This window comes from Mugil cephalus, chromosome 1 (genome assembly GCF_022458985.1).
Source record: "Mugil cephalus isolate CIBA_MC_2020 chromosome 1, CIBA_Mcephalus_1.1, whole genome shotgun sequence".
NCBI lineage: Eukaryota > Metazoa > Chordata > Actinopteri > Mugiliformes > Mugilidae > Mugil > Mugil cephalus.
In genome coordinates this window covers 12,669,517-12,683,884 of record NC_061770.1, presented here as the reverse complement: position 1 = coordinate 12,683,884, position 14,368 = coordinate 12,669,517, and the positions used below count along the sequence as shown (strand labels likewise).

Below are 14,368 nucleotides of genomic sequence, written 5' to 3'. Positions count from 1 at the left end.
CCTTCCTCTTCCCCTTTCTCCACCCTCACACGAGCAATATTGAATTGCAAAATCGTTCCCAGTTGAAACCAGTCGACCGAGTCCGTGCATCTTGCAGGGCAAGAAATGTCGACTGCTTAAGTTTTAAAAGTTGTTGAAACTGTTTCTCTCCATGTGTGAACACCTCTGACTGATCACTTAACACGACTGGCGTAAACTCTGACTCATAACCCCCCTCCTTTCTATTTCCATGTCGTCTCTGTGGGCTCTCTACGTTTCTTAACCTCCCCATTGTCTCCCACATTCCCACTCGTGCTCCATCTATCCGACGCTCCTCCGCTGATATCTCTCCCTGATGTGTCCCCTCCCTCCCTCAGTGTCTCTGGCGTCCAGTTCCGTTGGGCCGGGGGGCCAGATTTTTCATGTGGAAACGAGCGAGGTCGTCCTGAGGGGGGATCCGCTCACAGGTTTTGGGATCCAGCTGCAGGGGGGTGTCTTTGCCACAGAAACCCTGTCCGCTCCCCCAGTCATCCGCTTTATTGAGCCCGACAGCCCGGCTGAGAGGTAACGCAACGAGACACTTAACGAGTAAACAAATATTCATATAGGGAGTCACCTTGAACTGTAGGGCGTCAGTGCTAATCATTTAGTCCAGCAGTGAAACACTACATGCGAGGAGGAGGAGGAGGAGGGGGGAGGGCTTTATCATCGTTTTGTGTGCGACAGCTTAGGCAGTTATTTTAACATCCATATTATGCAGAGCAATGCATTATGGGATCGTCAGCAGAAAGTACATGCCATGGGCACTACTTTTCGTACGGTTGTGTTACTTTTGAGGGCACTGCACAGTAGACGGATGTACACACTCAGAATTCAGTCTCTTAAATAAAACGCTGGGCAGCTTCGCCTCTAACTTCTTGTCTGGTGTCAGTAAACCAGAGGATGGAAGCGGTTTGAGCCGAGCAAACCGCCAAACGGATGCTGGTTTAACGTGCTTTCAACCAGAATTTAAAACGCGATGTCGCGTTTGTTAGCCGTTAACAGATTACGCAGATTTCGGCTGCTCTACTCCCCGTCATGTCTAGAAGACATTTTTAAAATACACATGAATTCAGATTCCTTTAAATGGCTTAGCGCCAGCCGGCATCGTGGAGCTGGAGCCACATGTTCCAGCTTGTGCCCCGAGGTCCTCCATTAACCCGACTGCTGCTTTCGCACCATCACACCCATAAAAAAAACACCGGGGAGTCGGGCTTTTAGGCTTGCGCACTCAGAATCTGCAGAGCTCTACCATTAGCTTTCAATTAACTCTCCTCACAGCATTTCCACTGATCTAAAGCTGTGGTTTATGTCCGATGTGTCTTTAGCGTCGCTTGTGTTGAGCTGCTGTTATGAGTCGTTCTGCACCACCGGTGGCAACATCTGCATGGAAAGTTAACTTTGTTCCAGCATGTGGGTGTCGAGACAGCAGCATTTTAGCTGAACTAGTTTAACGCAGCGCCGCTGAAAGGGGATCAAACCCACAGAGGGGGTCACAAGATAAGTTTGAAGAGATTCGAGATGCTTTTAAGGAGAAAAATGGTCTCATGCAGCGCCAAGCTATTTTTTTTGACATTCCTCTATTTATAACGGAGTTGCTGCAGCCAGATTGGCTCCAGGGGCAGTAATGTTGGTCAGTTAGCTCTGAAATGACTGCATCTGTCCCAGATGACGAATCCTTTGAGGGGTTTTTCTTTTCTTTTTTTTCTACCAAGACCACAAATTATGTCTAATATTGAACAAGCTGTGATTAGCACAGATCTTATTATTTAGCACATAAAACTGTCATTTTACTTTGCTTTGTGACCAGATATAGGTTAATAGTCTCATCAGTCTGAGCTGAAGTTTGTTTGTAGTGATGACTGGTAAATGTTAGACAGCTCGTGTGCTAAACTGAGATGTTTGAGGTCATAGCTGAACATCACCACCTGCCCCGATCAGACCTGGACACAATTATGTTAATTAATATAATATTGGTAAAGCCTTGGACTTGGAACAGTAAGAAGAACAGTAATTTTATGCCAGTGACAGATTCAATGAGATGTGAGCACACACTGCTGTAGCAGTCTGTGTTTTATTGATTGAGGCTGCATGTTGTAGTCTAATTAACACACAGCTCAGATGAGGCCAGTTCCTAGTATCTGTTGTCGTCTTGCAAGACTAATGACGGTGTCTGATGGCAGCGCGGGGCCGTCCCCCCTGAGAACTGTAACATGATTAGTCCAGTAGTAGTTGGACAGGAGTGACTCAAGGGCAGCGTCCGACTGTGATGTCGGTGTCTCAGCCGCTGCACAAGGTTAATGAGCAGCCGTAGTAAGTGAATTAATGTCGGTTGACAGAGCTTCACTGCGTCCCCTCACAATTAGAATTTAATTTTTTTTAGTTTAATAAGTGGGATCTTTTTTTGCATCCCTTCTTGTATGTGTGTTTGCTTGAAATGGTAATCTTGAAGTTCACGTGAGGCCAGTTTATGTAGAAGCCTAAAGGCTGCATTTCATTTTATACATGGCAGTCCCAACATTCATTCTATCTGACACATAGCAGTGAACTTAAAGGGACAGTGTCGCAATCCAAAGCCACTTCTGTCGACGCCGTCTCAGAAAATTCACAGTTAAGTGTGTTAACACAATTGGGGAAGGATTATGTGATTACTAAGGAATGATTTATCATCTAAATAAATGAAACATGTAACTCCAGACTTTCAAATCTAAATGGTTGATCTGTTGTCTGTTTTATTTCATCTGTAATGTGGTACCTTTGCCTTTTTCACTGTTGATGATGGGATAAAACAATCCAACAATCAACGTAGTAAGAATCTTTTTGTACCATTATAGAAAATGCAGTGATATAAAATATCAAAATATACTAATATATGTATATAACCAAAAGTGTTAACCCATATTCTTTGCAGTTCTTCTGATCTGCCACTGTTAAAATTAGCATTTGAGTTTAGATGATCTCTGTATTGGCATTTTAAAGTGTTTCTGATATGTAGCCTGGGAAGCTATAAGCTATAAAAATACTCGACACACATTTAAATGTACAGTGCATATTTAGTCCTTAGTTCGAGTTCTGAACAATTGTATTAATGAAATACACAAACGTATATGCAGTAACTGCTTTTTGCATTATTACAGGGATCGTTACGCAGGCAAACGTCTGAGTTATTAGTTAAGTTTCGTTCTGTTTTTGTGTGTTTGTCTGTGTGAAGGTGTGGGCTGTTGCAGGTTGGAGACAGACTGTTGTCCATTAACGGGATACCGACTGAAGATGGCACTCTGGAGGAGGCTCATCAGCTGCTCAGAGACTCTGCTCTGTCTAATAAGGTCACAGTGGAGATCGAGTTTGATGTCGCAGGTATCGTACAGTTAAAAACAAAACCAAAAAAAAATCCAAATGTGAGATCGTGCACACGTGCACCTTTCCTGCTTTTCGTTTACCTCTTGACTCTTAATCTCGCTTAGAGTCGGTGGTTCCCAGCAGTGGCACCTTCCACGTCAAACTACCCAAGAGGAGAGGAGTGGAGCTGGGCATCACCATCAGCTGTGAGTTGGCTGGGCCCCAGAGTCTCAGCAGGGGGCAGTGTTGCTCAATAATACATCGGTGAATTGAATCAATGCTCTATGGTCCATAAAATCCAGGCTTGCGAGAACATGAAGGTGCATAGCTCATTACCTCTGAATAATGCTGGCCTGTACCAACATTCATCATTACCCTTTCTGCTCTAACTAGCACTGAAACAACAATAACAAGAAGCCAGCCCAGTGGAGGAAAAAAAAAATGCTGAGGGATTTGAAATGTTTATTTAGTCACCATGATTTTATCCTCATGTCATTCTGGCAAAATAAACAGTTAACACTGACTCTTTCTTCTGTTTTGCCAGCAAGTAAGAAACCTGGCAAGCCCCTCATCATCTCCGACATCAGGAAAGGAAGCATAGCACACAGGTATGCACTGCTGAGGGAGTATCTGCTGATAATATTACTGTCCTTTGCTGTATTGATGCAGCTTTCACCACACTACATTATATTGATATTTGTAATTTGTAAAACAGCCCATAGCCTTCACTCCTTGTTGCTTTAGCATTAACCAATCACCGTTTCCCAACACTTCAGGGTGAAGGTTTTCTCAGCTTACGAGGGATTATTCATGAACATCATAAAATTAGTGTGTGCACCGTGTAACAACAGCCTAATTGGATTGAGCTATCAAAACTGGATCAGTAGGGCAGAGCATAGAAGGGCTCAGTGTTGATTAGGGTGAGGTCGAGGTTACGGTCACCCCCAAGGATCCCACTGAGACAATGAGGCTAATAGGATTCTGGTGGTGAGTCAGGAGGCGCAGCTCCATGGTCACCGGCTCATGGTTGCGCATCCTCTTCCTCTTGTGTCCGGTAGAACAGGAACTCTGGAGCCTGGAGACAGGCTGCTGGCCATCGACACTGTGCGCCTGGAGAACTGCACCATGGAGGACGCCATGCACGTCCTGCAGCAGGCCGAGGACATGGTCAAACTCCGAATTCAGAAGGATGAGGACAACATCGGTACAAGACTCGCTCAAAACACTTCAATGAGACACTGTTATACACTGTTAAACCAGGATATCCCAGCCTGTTTGAAATCAGTGTCCAGCTGAGGGTCGTGTGCTAAACTCCAGATGTCTGTCGTCAGACATCAAGGTTTTATCTAAATTTAAATAACAGTTTCTCAAGAAAGCAACTAAACAAGTCGTTAATCATGATGATGTGACCCTTCGAAAGTCCAGTTCTACTGCTGCTGCAACTAATAGTTATTTCCAATAATGAAAATCTCACAACTACTTTCTCCAATAATCTAATTGTTTGATTTCCATTTTTTTAATCATCTAGTAGTCCATAATCCAAAGATATTTAGTAGAATATCAGACACTGTTAAGAAAAGTACTGAATAACCAGTGAAATGTTTTCGCTTGAAATAAAATTTTCAAACAATATAATAATTACCGGCTGAGGCAGGCTGCCCGTGTTTGTCTGGATGTTGGTCTTGAGGTGCCAATGATTTTTCCATCTGTACTCCAGTTTGGAGCTTCCTGCTATATGAGATACCTCTCTCGTGTCCTCAGGGATTTAAAAGAGGTGGCTAAACAGAATAATGCTTCTGAAATATTAATTGATTAGCTGTGAGCCATTTCATTTTCCCTTATTTGACTAATTGCGTACCACTTCCAGTTCTAGAGTGAACTAATTAACTCACTCGCACATTTGTCTGCATGGCTACATTTCACTTGTGATCCTCAAAATTCAGAATGCAGCGTTTCCCGTATTTAAGCAATTAAATATGTTTTTACATGAAGGTTACTATGAAATTTCAATATCCCGAGTGTCTGTTTGGTATTCCCTCTTTCTTTTGCGTGCTGTAGATGAGTTGGAGATGTCCGGGTCTATAATCTACACAGTTGAGCTGAAGAGATACAACGGACCACTGGGCATCACAATTTCTGGCACGGAGGAGCCCTTTGACCCCATCGTCATTTCTGGCCTCACCAAGAAAGGTCTGGCTGAGAGGTGAGAGAAAGGCAGGTTGAGAGGTGAGGAATGGCATGCCAGGGGGCCGAGGAAGTTATTTGTGAAGATGGTTACACATTAAGCTGAAGCCATTTAAGATCGTTAGCAGCACATTTTTTTCTCTCTCTCACTCTCTAAATAAACGAGACAGTAAACAATGGCTGTCTCGTCTTTTTCTGCAACAAGGAGCCTCTTTGTTTTTCGGTCTCAGTCAGCACTCTGGCAGCCGGACAGGCTTTCTGGCTCGCCTGCTGGTACTGTCTGGTATACTCTGGCATCTCTGTCACCTCTCCCAACCCTGCAGGACCGGAGCCATCCATATAGGAGACAGGGTCCTGGCCATCAACGGGGTCAGCCTGAAAGGAAAGCCACTGAGCGAGGCCATCCACCTCCTGCAAATGGCCGGGGAGTCCGTCACCCTCAAGATCAAGAAACAAGCTGACAGTACATATATCTGTTTTTGATTGTTTTAAATCACTCTTAGGCGTAAATGATTTTCCAAATGCAATTTCAGTAGTGAAAAAGGTGGGTTCAAATTGGTCTTTTTCTTTCATGAAAAGAACATTCCTCCAAAATCATATGATCATTCGCTGCAAAAAGTTGAAAGCATTTGATATGAGAAGCAAATGAGAGATAAACAAAGAAAATAACATACAGAAAACTAGTAGGTTTTAATAATATAAAGTGATGCAGTGTTTTACTTGGGTGCTTTGTACATTTCTTCCTTGTTCAATACTAACCTGACTCAATTTTCCTCGTCAGAGTCTGATAGCCGGTACCCTCCCGACAGAGAAGCCGGGTTTTTAAGTGACACAGAGGACGACCTAACGGACTCTCAGAAGACCAGTAAACACTCGGAGGTCTACTCTGCCACCGTGCCCAGTATAGACTCTGCCATGAGCTCCTGGGATAGCTCAGGGTTCGATGCAGGCTACGGTAGCCAAGGTGAGATCCACAGGTCGAGCGCTTTTTCCAAAACGGTCCGTTTACTTCCTGTTGTCTCGTGAGATCGGTGGGGTTTCATCCCCTTCTGTCTTTCTTCCCAGGCACGTACCTTCACAAAGCGTCTGACATACTACTCAATCCACACGACTGGAGGCGCACGAAGCACAGGAGCCAGACCAGTTCCAGCTCCGCGGGCCTCGTCCACCACACGTCGCTGTATGATGGGAGATACACTGAGGATGAGTGGGATAAGATACCTGGGTAAGTGCAGGAATCTGGACCGCTCATGTTTAGTTAAAACTCCAAGATTAAATCTGACACTTGTTGTCTGGATAACTTTTTAAAGTCAAATCTGGTGGTTGCAAATTAAGCTAATTTGTGAGGATACAGCTACATTAATATAATCAATGTATGATAACGGCACATAGAAATGAACGTGTATTCATTTCACCTGCTTTCTGGATCAGACCTGTAGTTTCCTTCCTGTCAACATCTTGTTTTATGTCAGTGCAGCTTTAAGTGTTTTTTCATTTCATTTCTTTAAATAATGTTCTGTGAATTTGCGAAATGTGTCTTTTTTCTTCTTCTCCTCTTTGGTGTCATTGACAAAAACAAAGTGCACTCTGTGAATTATTGTCCTGTCATTTTGTCATGTACGTTTCGTGCTTTTCCAAACTGTCCTTTTCTCTTCTTTCTCAGGTATTCACTCTCTCATCTGCTTTACTAACAGCCCACGAACTCTTTGGTGTTTCACATAGTTGCATCTTTTTTTCTGTCACCCCTTGTCCACTCCAAAAAAAAAAAAAAAACATTTTCTGAAAAGTGCCCAAAGGGCCCAAGGATACATCAGCCTTATCTGTCTCTTCACGCTATTTTTCCCCTGAACTTTTGTGTCATGTGTTTTCAATTTTCTGCCTTTTTTTTTTTTTTTTTTTTGTGGCGACATTTGTAAATTTGAAGGAATTTTGTGAACTTTGAAGGCTTTGTCTTATCTTGAGGACTCTTCAGCGTTTGAGCTGTTGCGTGCGAGAGAATTTACAGTAAAGCCTCGATACGACCCAGAGAGATTTTCAAAGGGGCTCCGCGGCTTCGCAGCCCAAAAAAAAAACTGCATTTCCCATGCTGCTTTTGTACGCAGCACCGGCCTCCAGACCGCAGGCCTGCTCTCATGTTCTGGTTCCTGCATTGTCATAGATTCGTCAGCCCCCCTCATTGCCAAGGCACCCTTAACCAGGAGGACAGCTTCTGGTCCCAAGCTCTGCAGGACCTCGAGACCTGCGGACAGTCGGAGATTCTCAGGGAGCTGGAGGTAGGCCTCTTCTCCGTCCCCCTCCTGCTCCTGTTTCCTCTCCTCCTCCATCTGCTTTGTCTTACTCATATCTTCACACAGCAGTGTCGACCCAGATGAACATACCAGATGAAGCATTATAATAATCTTCAGCGTGTCATCTGTTATTAAGTCTGACAAGACAAGCCGGGCACCTGCTGCCACACTGACCGAGAAAGGCTTCTGCACAACGGCCCTGGCCTCTAATCTGTGTACACAAACAAAACTGTATGTTCCATTTTTTTTTTTTTAATACGCGATGCTGTAATAAGGCTTTTCGTGTTGCGCTCTTTCAGGCGTCCATGACAGGTAGCGCTCTAAGTCTTTATCTCGAGGAGACAAAGACCAATGAAGACTCGATGTTTCGCTCTGAAGTCAGTCCCATCAAGATGGAACGAATCCACGGCGAGACAAAGACCAAAAGCAGCATGAGCATGTCGACCAGAGACGTACAGCCCAGGGTCAAAGGGGACCCCTCAGAAATCCTGTCCCCTACAGCTCTGGCACTGCACAAGGTGACACAGACACAACTTTAAATACAATAATCACATTTTTTGACTCACTGCATGAGTAAAAAACAATAAATTTAACAGTTATTAATGACCTAAACCATAGGTCTTTAACATGGGGGTCCGCGGAGGTACTGCAGGGGGAGGTTGCAAAATATTTAGTTGATTAGACATTTCTTTTATATGTATATTTTAATTTTAGCAAAGAGAAGCACACTCCCATCAGCTACTGAGCTACTACAACTACTGAGGCCAAAATGGACAGCTTTGCTTTGCTTTCTTTCCTTTATCTGTCAATTCTCTCTTTCTTTTTCTATAAACACACACACACACACACACACACACATATATGAATGTTTGAACCTCTGTTATTTGGATAGCTTAATATTGAATGCAAAGTAATGATAATAATGTATATTTATAAATAGCCCTAGGCTATTTAATATGGTTTAATATAGAACATATTAGTAGGAAGGGGGTCCCTACTTAATCTCTCTTTGGGGTCCTTGTCCTGAAAAACATTGGAGACCCCTGAACTAAACTATTATAATAATAAAAAAAAAAACAACGCCGGGTTCTGCACTTAATATTCAAAATAAAATGCTGAATTTAAGTTTATTTTAAAGCTCTTTTCTTATTGCCTTGTGCCAGCACATATATCGATGTCAGGAATGACCACATATCTAATGTTGTGTAGGTCTCCCTTGTTCCTCCAGAACAGTTGTGACTCACCAGAGGATGGACATGTGTCTTCTGAGGGTGTCCTGTGGTGTCTGGGAACAGAATGTTGTTAGTAGGGACCTTCGGATCCTATGGGTTGAGGGGAGGGGCCTGTCAGTGGTTTTAATGTTGTGGCTGGTCAGTGTATGTTCCATATCAATCTGCAGTAATCTGAAGCAGTGGTGAAACATTTCAGCAGAAGAGCGATCAGTCAAAAACATGAGCACTTGATGAACACAAACAACATTCTCCTGTGGGACTGTGCCCATTATGAATTTGTACTTGCGTGCCTCCTTCAGTGTAACTGGACCCAGTGGATACGTGGCCAGTCAGAACATGCAATCGACGCAAGACAAACACTCATTACACAACATTACCTGAGCAGCATTAGCAGCAGCAGCAGCAGCACATGCTGTGACCACAGACCGCCTGAGACACCTGTTTGTCACTGTGCTGTGTTTGACTGACAATAACAGAGGGCATCAAAATCCTGCATGATGGAAATAAAAATGTTTTGGGTTGACACAACTTATATCATGATACCATGGAAAATCATCTGAAGTTGACCCTTACAACAGTGTCTTGTTTGGTCACGGTTAAAACTGCTGACCTTGTTTTAGAGATCATCCAAATCCGGAGAGAAACAAATGACGCACAGGCATTCGGCTGTGGATACTGTAACTGTTTCGTGTTTACACAGGGAGGGGATATAACAAAAGAGGCGCTAAAAAGACGCCTGTACAGTGGAGAGCAAGATGATGACTTTATCTCTTTTTCCAGTCCTCGTGCTAAACTAAGCTAGCCGTGTTTACCTTATGGCCATAAAAGTGATGTTGATTTAAAAAAAAAACAAAAAAAAAACAGAAATACTCAACATTTCCAGTTAAATAAAAAGACCATAAACCCATTTTTCACAGTTGGTCGCCACTTAATAGAGGGTATCGATGTTTAATATCCTCTCAGACTCCAGAGGAGCTTTGTCAGGTCTGAGATAAACCGTAGCAGATTGGTAGCACGAAGAGATAAGATTCTGCTGTTGAAGCCTTTCCAGTTGCTGTTTATAGTCTGTGCAAAGAGCTTAGAAGGCATCTGGGAAGTTGTGGCTTCCATCACCGACGACACTCGGCACAGTTTTTACTTTAAATGATACAAAAATAAACCAACAGATGACCCAACAATGGAAGAAATTGGTCCTTTCCCTAATCTGGGGAGCACATGGCACCAGGGTACAAGCAATCTGTTTTCACCTTAATGAGTCTCAAATTACTCAACTACTATGAAATATTTTACATTTCAGTCTATACACATGGTCTGCTAGCTAGCAATAGCACTGTGCTCTGACAGCTGATCTGGCTACATTAACCGTTAGCCTGGTCCCCAACAACTAACTAACAACCCAAGCCATCCTACAGTTTTGTGGCATAGGCTACAAAAGGAGTTTTGTATAAGTATTAGTTTGTGCACTGTTTTTACGCGCAGTATTTCTGGAGCACATCTTTACCGTCCCAATGCTAATCTCTCCAAATGTGCTACATGTATGACCCTTGTGACTCTGATTTCTCCTGTATTTGCAGGTGACATTAAGGAAGGACCTTGAGAGCCGTGACTTTGGTTTCAGTGTGTCAGACGGGCTCCTGGAGAAAGGCGTTTACGTAAATATGATCCGACCGGATGGCCCGGCTGACCAGGCAGGGTTAAAACCCTTCGACCGCATTCTTCAGGTACTGTTTGTCACTGCAAGTCACCCTCAGAGGATTAGTTTACGGACTGCTTATTTATTTAATCAATTATTTTATCAGCCCAGGTGACTGATAAAGGTGGAGCCCGGACACAGCTAGCCTAGCTTAGCATAAGTCAGCCAGCCTGGTTCTGCCCAATGATAATAAAGTGCTACTACAGTAGCATCTTAGCTTAGCGTAAGGACTGGAGGTGACAGGAAACTCAGGGAAATAATCTCTACTAAGCCTTTGTATAAACAGATATTCTTCAAGATGTGTTTTCATCGTTTTTTCTCTAGTGCTTGTATTTTGTGTCATTTTCAAACAGTCCAGTTTATTTTTATTTCAGTCATTGGCTAAATTGAATTCAAAAGTGCCTAAGGAAGGTGATGGTTCAAATGATATGATGAAGCACACAAATAGTGGAAACTTAAACAGATAAATAAAAATTATAAACCTATATAATATATAAAAATATATAGTATGAATGGACACATTCACATACTCTAACTCTCTAATTAAAGGCGGAAAAGGTTTTCCTAAGTTTGTATATAAGTTTTTTTTAATATATATATATATATATTTTGACCTTCTGAAAATCAGCTTGGAATCAGTTTCTAAACAGACCACAGATTTTACTATTTTATGTTGTTCCACTATTGCTTGGGTAAAAAATAAACATAAAGTGAAAGGAAACTTGCCAGTGGCAAAATGGTAAATTTCCCAAACTGTCAAAGTTCTGCTCTTAAGAAACGTGAAGTATAATGAATGATAAATGAGTTGTGCTCTTCCAGGTGAACCGTGTGAGGACCAGGGACTTGGACTGTTGTCTAACTGTGCCCCTAATTATGGAGGCCGGAGACAGCCTGGACTTGGTCATTAGCAGGAATCCTCTGGCGGACACCGAGCTGCCCAACGGCTGTGACGAGCCGCCAAACTCACTGTTCTGCTTTCCCGGCCACAAGACCAACAGCATCGCCCTGTGACCGCCGAGATAGACAGCGACTGTCAGAAACGCTACAGAGACCCCCCCCCCCCCCCCCCCCCCCCCACGCACACACACCCCCCTTTCCCACCCATGTCACACATGGTTAAGCCTGCTACATTGTACTCTCAGACAGACCTTCACACTCATGTTCAACACGCAGGGCGTTCACATAAACCGCCACTCTCTCCGCCTGAAAGCATTTCTCACTCGCTCACAATGTAGCAAGTGTTCACCATCGCCAGTTTTAGTCACTGTGTTCACATGATGCAGTTCATAGGAGCCCCCCCACCCCGTCCCCTCCTTTCCTGGGGGCAAAGCCACATGCTGGCTTATATAACAGGGGAATCATAGCTTCTGATGGAGCCAAGATGTCAACACACATGCCTCAGCTCTGGAGACAAATGCTACACACTTACACTCCATACTATAGTATTTATTTCTCTTTAAAGAACCATTCTCTGGGTTTTTTTTTTTTTTTTCCTTTTCATTCGTTAAAAACTTACAAGCTTTGGTTTATGTGCATACAAAAAGCTCACACAGACAAACAGGGTGTTGGTGGACTCAAGGTTCAAGGCACATCGCACCTATTCGAGTTATTTAAACCGCAACTTGGCTCACTGCCCTCGTTTCCAGTTTCTCCTGCCCTAGAGAAAGGACAGTGCCTCCAAATAGACAGAATGCTCCCAGATACTTGCCAAATATCACGAACTGCATTTTATAGCCCCTTTATATCTTAATACCATGAATGCTTACAAAGACACTTCACCCTTTCTGTTTTAAAGTCGACGAATGGTCGCAGAAGCTCAGTGCTTATTCGTTTGTTTTAAATTGCTCCTGTGTTGAGATGTTTTCAACTTCACATTTTGTTTAAGGTTTTAGGGACACAGCACATATCCCACGTGATCTTCTTGTAGATCAAATCTCACCTTCACATTCTCACTTTTACCGCAGGAGCCTGACTTTGCACCAGAATGACTTATGGGGTTTGCTGGTTATCTGTCACGTTGTTTTCCCAAAGCGGAGGATTAAAAGGCCTTTCGTTATCTGTGATGAATGATTTCGCGCCACAGTTTGGTTTATTTTCTTGTATAGGCACGGTAAGCATGCATAAGGGTTATGCTCAGTGAGTAGCTCTTCAGTCTAATCAAAAAAACCTTCTTGTTTCAACAGGATCTTTGTGAGAATTCTCCTTTTTTTTTATCATAACATAAGGTTTTTATAAAGCGTTTGCGTAGGAAATGTGACATGCTGGTCCAGCTGACTCTCTGGAAATTAACATTTGTTTCATTTAACAAGCTGGCTGAGGTGAACACGTGAGACAGTTGCACTGTCCCGCTGAGAGCAGCCTTAGAGACGGATTCATCCTTGGGACAGTAACCTATTGAGTTCATACTCATGTCATCTATTAAATGTCACACTGTATAAAAACGGCCTATTTTTAAGGTTTTACAAGGTTCCATCATTTCCTGTAAAATCCATGATGTTATGCAGTGCTCTGTTTTTATTTAGAGATCATGCACATACAGTGTAGTATCTTCATGTAAGCTGTGATACTGAATGTGGCTGTGCATCTTAATTTTGTTTCTTCATCCTCCCTAAATATCAGGAATCCGTTCGAGAGAACTTGAAATATTTATTCGATATCGTTTTATTTTTGTTATTTAATTTATTATCAAGTAAGAAATGCATTTCTTTTTATGAGAATAAAGTTATGAGACGGTTTGTCTGTTTTGTGTTGTTGGCTTTGGCATTGGCTCTCTGCACGAAGGCTACACTGACCCAGAAAGTGTGCGAAGGTTTGCCAAAAACCTTTATTTAGACTTTTAAGATTACAAAGTCCACTGGCTGCCAATCCACTGATGACAACGCTTGTTCCATCAAGTGCTTAACAGTGGTTTTATATTTGGTTGTAGGATAAATGGATTTATTTTAGTGATTACTTTTTCATTAACACTATTACCATGTCTATACACTTCAAAGGTTTGAAATCCAAAGCTGTTTGTTACTAATTAGCTTGAATGCTAAAGTTGAACTAGCCAACTAAAATGGTATAGATCAGGTCAAGGACCCCTGAACCGATGGAGAGATTAAGTAGTGACCCCCCCACCTACTATATGTGTGCTATATTTAACTTGGCCTAGTGCAATTTATGAATATTGCATTCAGTATTCAGCTATTCAAATAATACACAGTTCAATATTACATATATGTATATACTGATAAAGAAAATAATTGACAGATTAAAGTTTAAACTTCAAACAAAGCTAATTGTAGTATGAACAGTGAATCACCAAGACATTTTGGCCTCAGTAGTAGCATGGTTAGCTTCTCTCTTGCTAATATTGTAGCATGCCTCTAGGATAGGATTTCACCTGGGGACTGAATAGGCTCTCAGCCAATTGCAGGGAACCTGACAGTCAGCGTGTAATATATGCGGCCTCCGGATTGGCTCAGCAGCGATAGGGGCGGGTCCTACTCTGTACAGGAAGCTAAGATTGACAGGTCTCAGCGAGCGTGGCGCTGTGTGTGAAACGGTGCGCTGAGACAGCGCTGAATGAAGGATGTCTATATTTACAGAAATTTAAATTTGTGGGGGAAAAT

The 14,368-nt window shown here is 42.7% G+C and overlaps 1 protein-coding gene across 5 annotated transcripts in view; it reads left to right on the top strand.

The window, feature by feature from the left end:
- Positions 1 to 13,489, top strand: part of LOC124995828 (glutamate receptor-interacting protein 2-like) — a 32,343-nt gene extending 18,854 nt beyond the window's left edge. For 4 of the 5 annotated variants that reach the window (XM_047568542.1, XM_047568532.1, XM_047568553.1 and 1 more), the window contains exons 12-24: positions 357 to 543; positions 3,230 to 3,375; positions 3,483 to 3,563; positions 3,902 to 3,965; positions 4,416 to 4,561; positions 5,416 to 5,560; positions 5,865 to 6,004; positions 6,323 to 6,505; positions 6,607 to 6,766; positions 7,700 to 7,814; positions 8,129 to 8,347; positions 10,636 to 10,782; positions 11,574 to 13,489. In XM_047568542.1, the coding sequence (XP_047424498.1) occupies positions 357 to 543; positions 3,230 to 3,375; positions 3,483 to 3,563; positions 3,902 to 3,965; positions 4,416 to 4,561; positions 5,416 to 5,560; positions 5,865 to 6,004; positions 6,323 to 6,505; positions 6,607 to 6,766; positions 7,700 to 7,814; positions 8,129 to 8,347; positions 10,636 to 10,782; positions 11,574 to 11,765 (1,925 nt within the window). In that variant the 3' untranslated portion in view covers positions 11,766 to 13,489. Of the gene's footprint in view, positions 1 to 356; positions 544 to 3,229; positions 3,376 to 3,482; positions 3,564 to 3,901; positions 3,966 to 4,415; positions 4,562 to 5,415; positions 5,561 to 5,864; positions 6,005 to 6,322; positions 6,506 to 6,606; positions 6,767 to 7,204; positions 7,673 to 7,699; positions 7,815 to 8,128; positions 8,348 to 10,635; positions 10,783 to 11,573 lie in introns of those variants that run through there. The other variant, XM_047568559.1, reaches the window with a different exon arrangement.
- Positions 13,490 to 14,368: the final 879 nt, after the last annotated feature.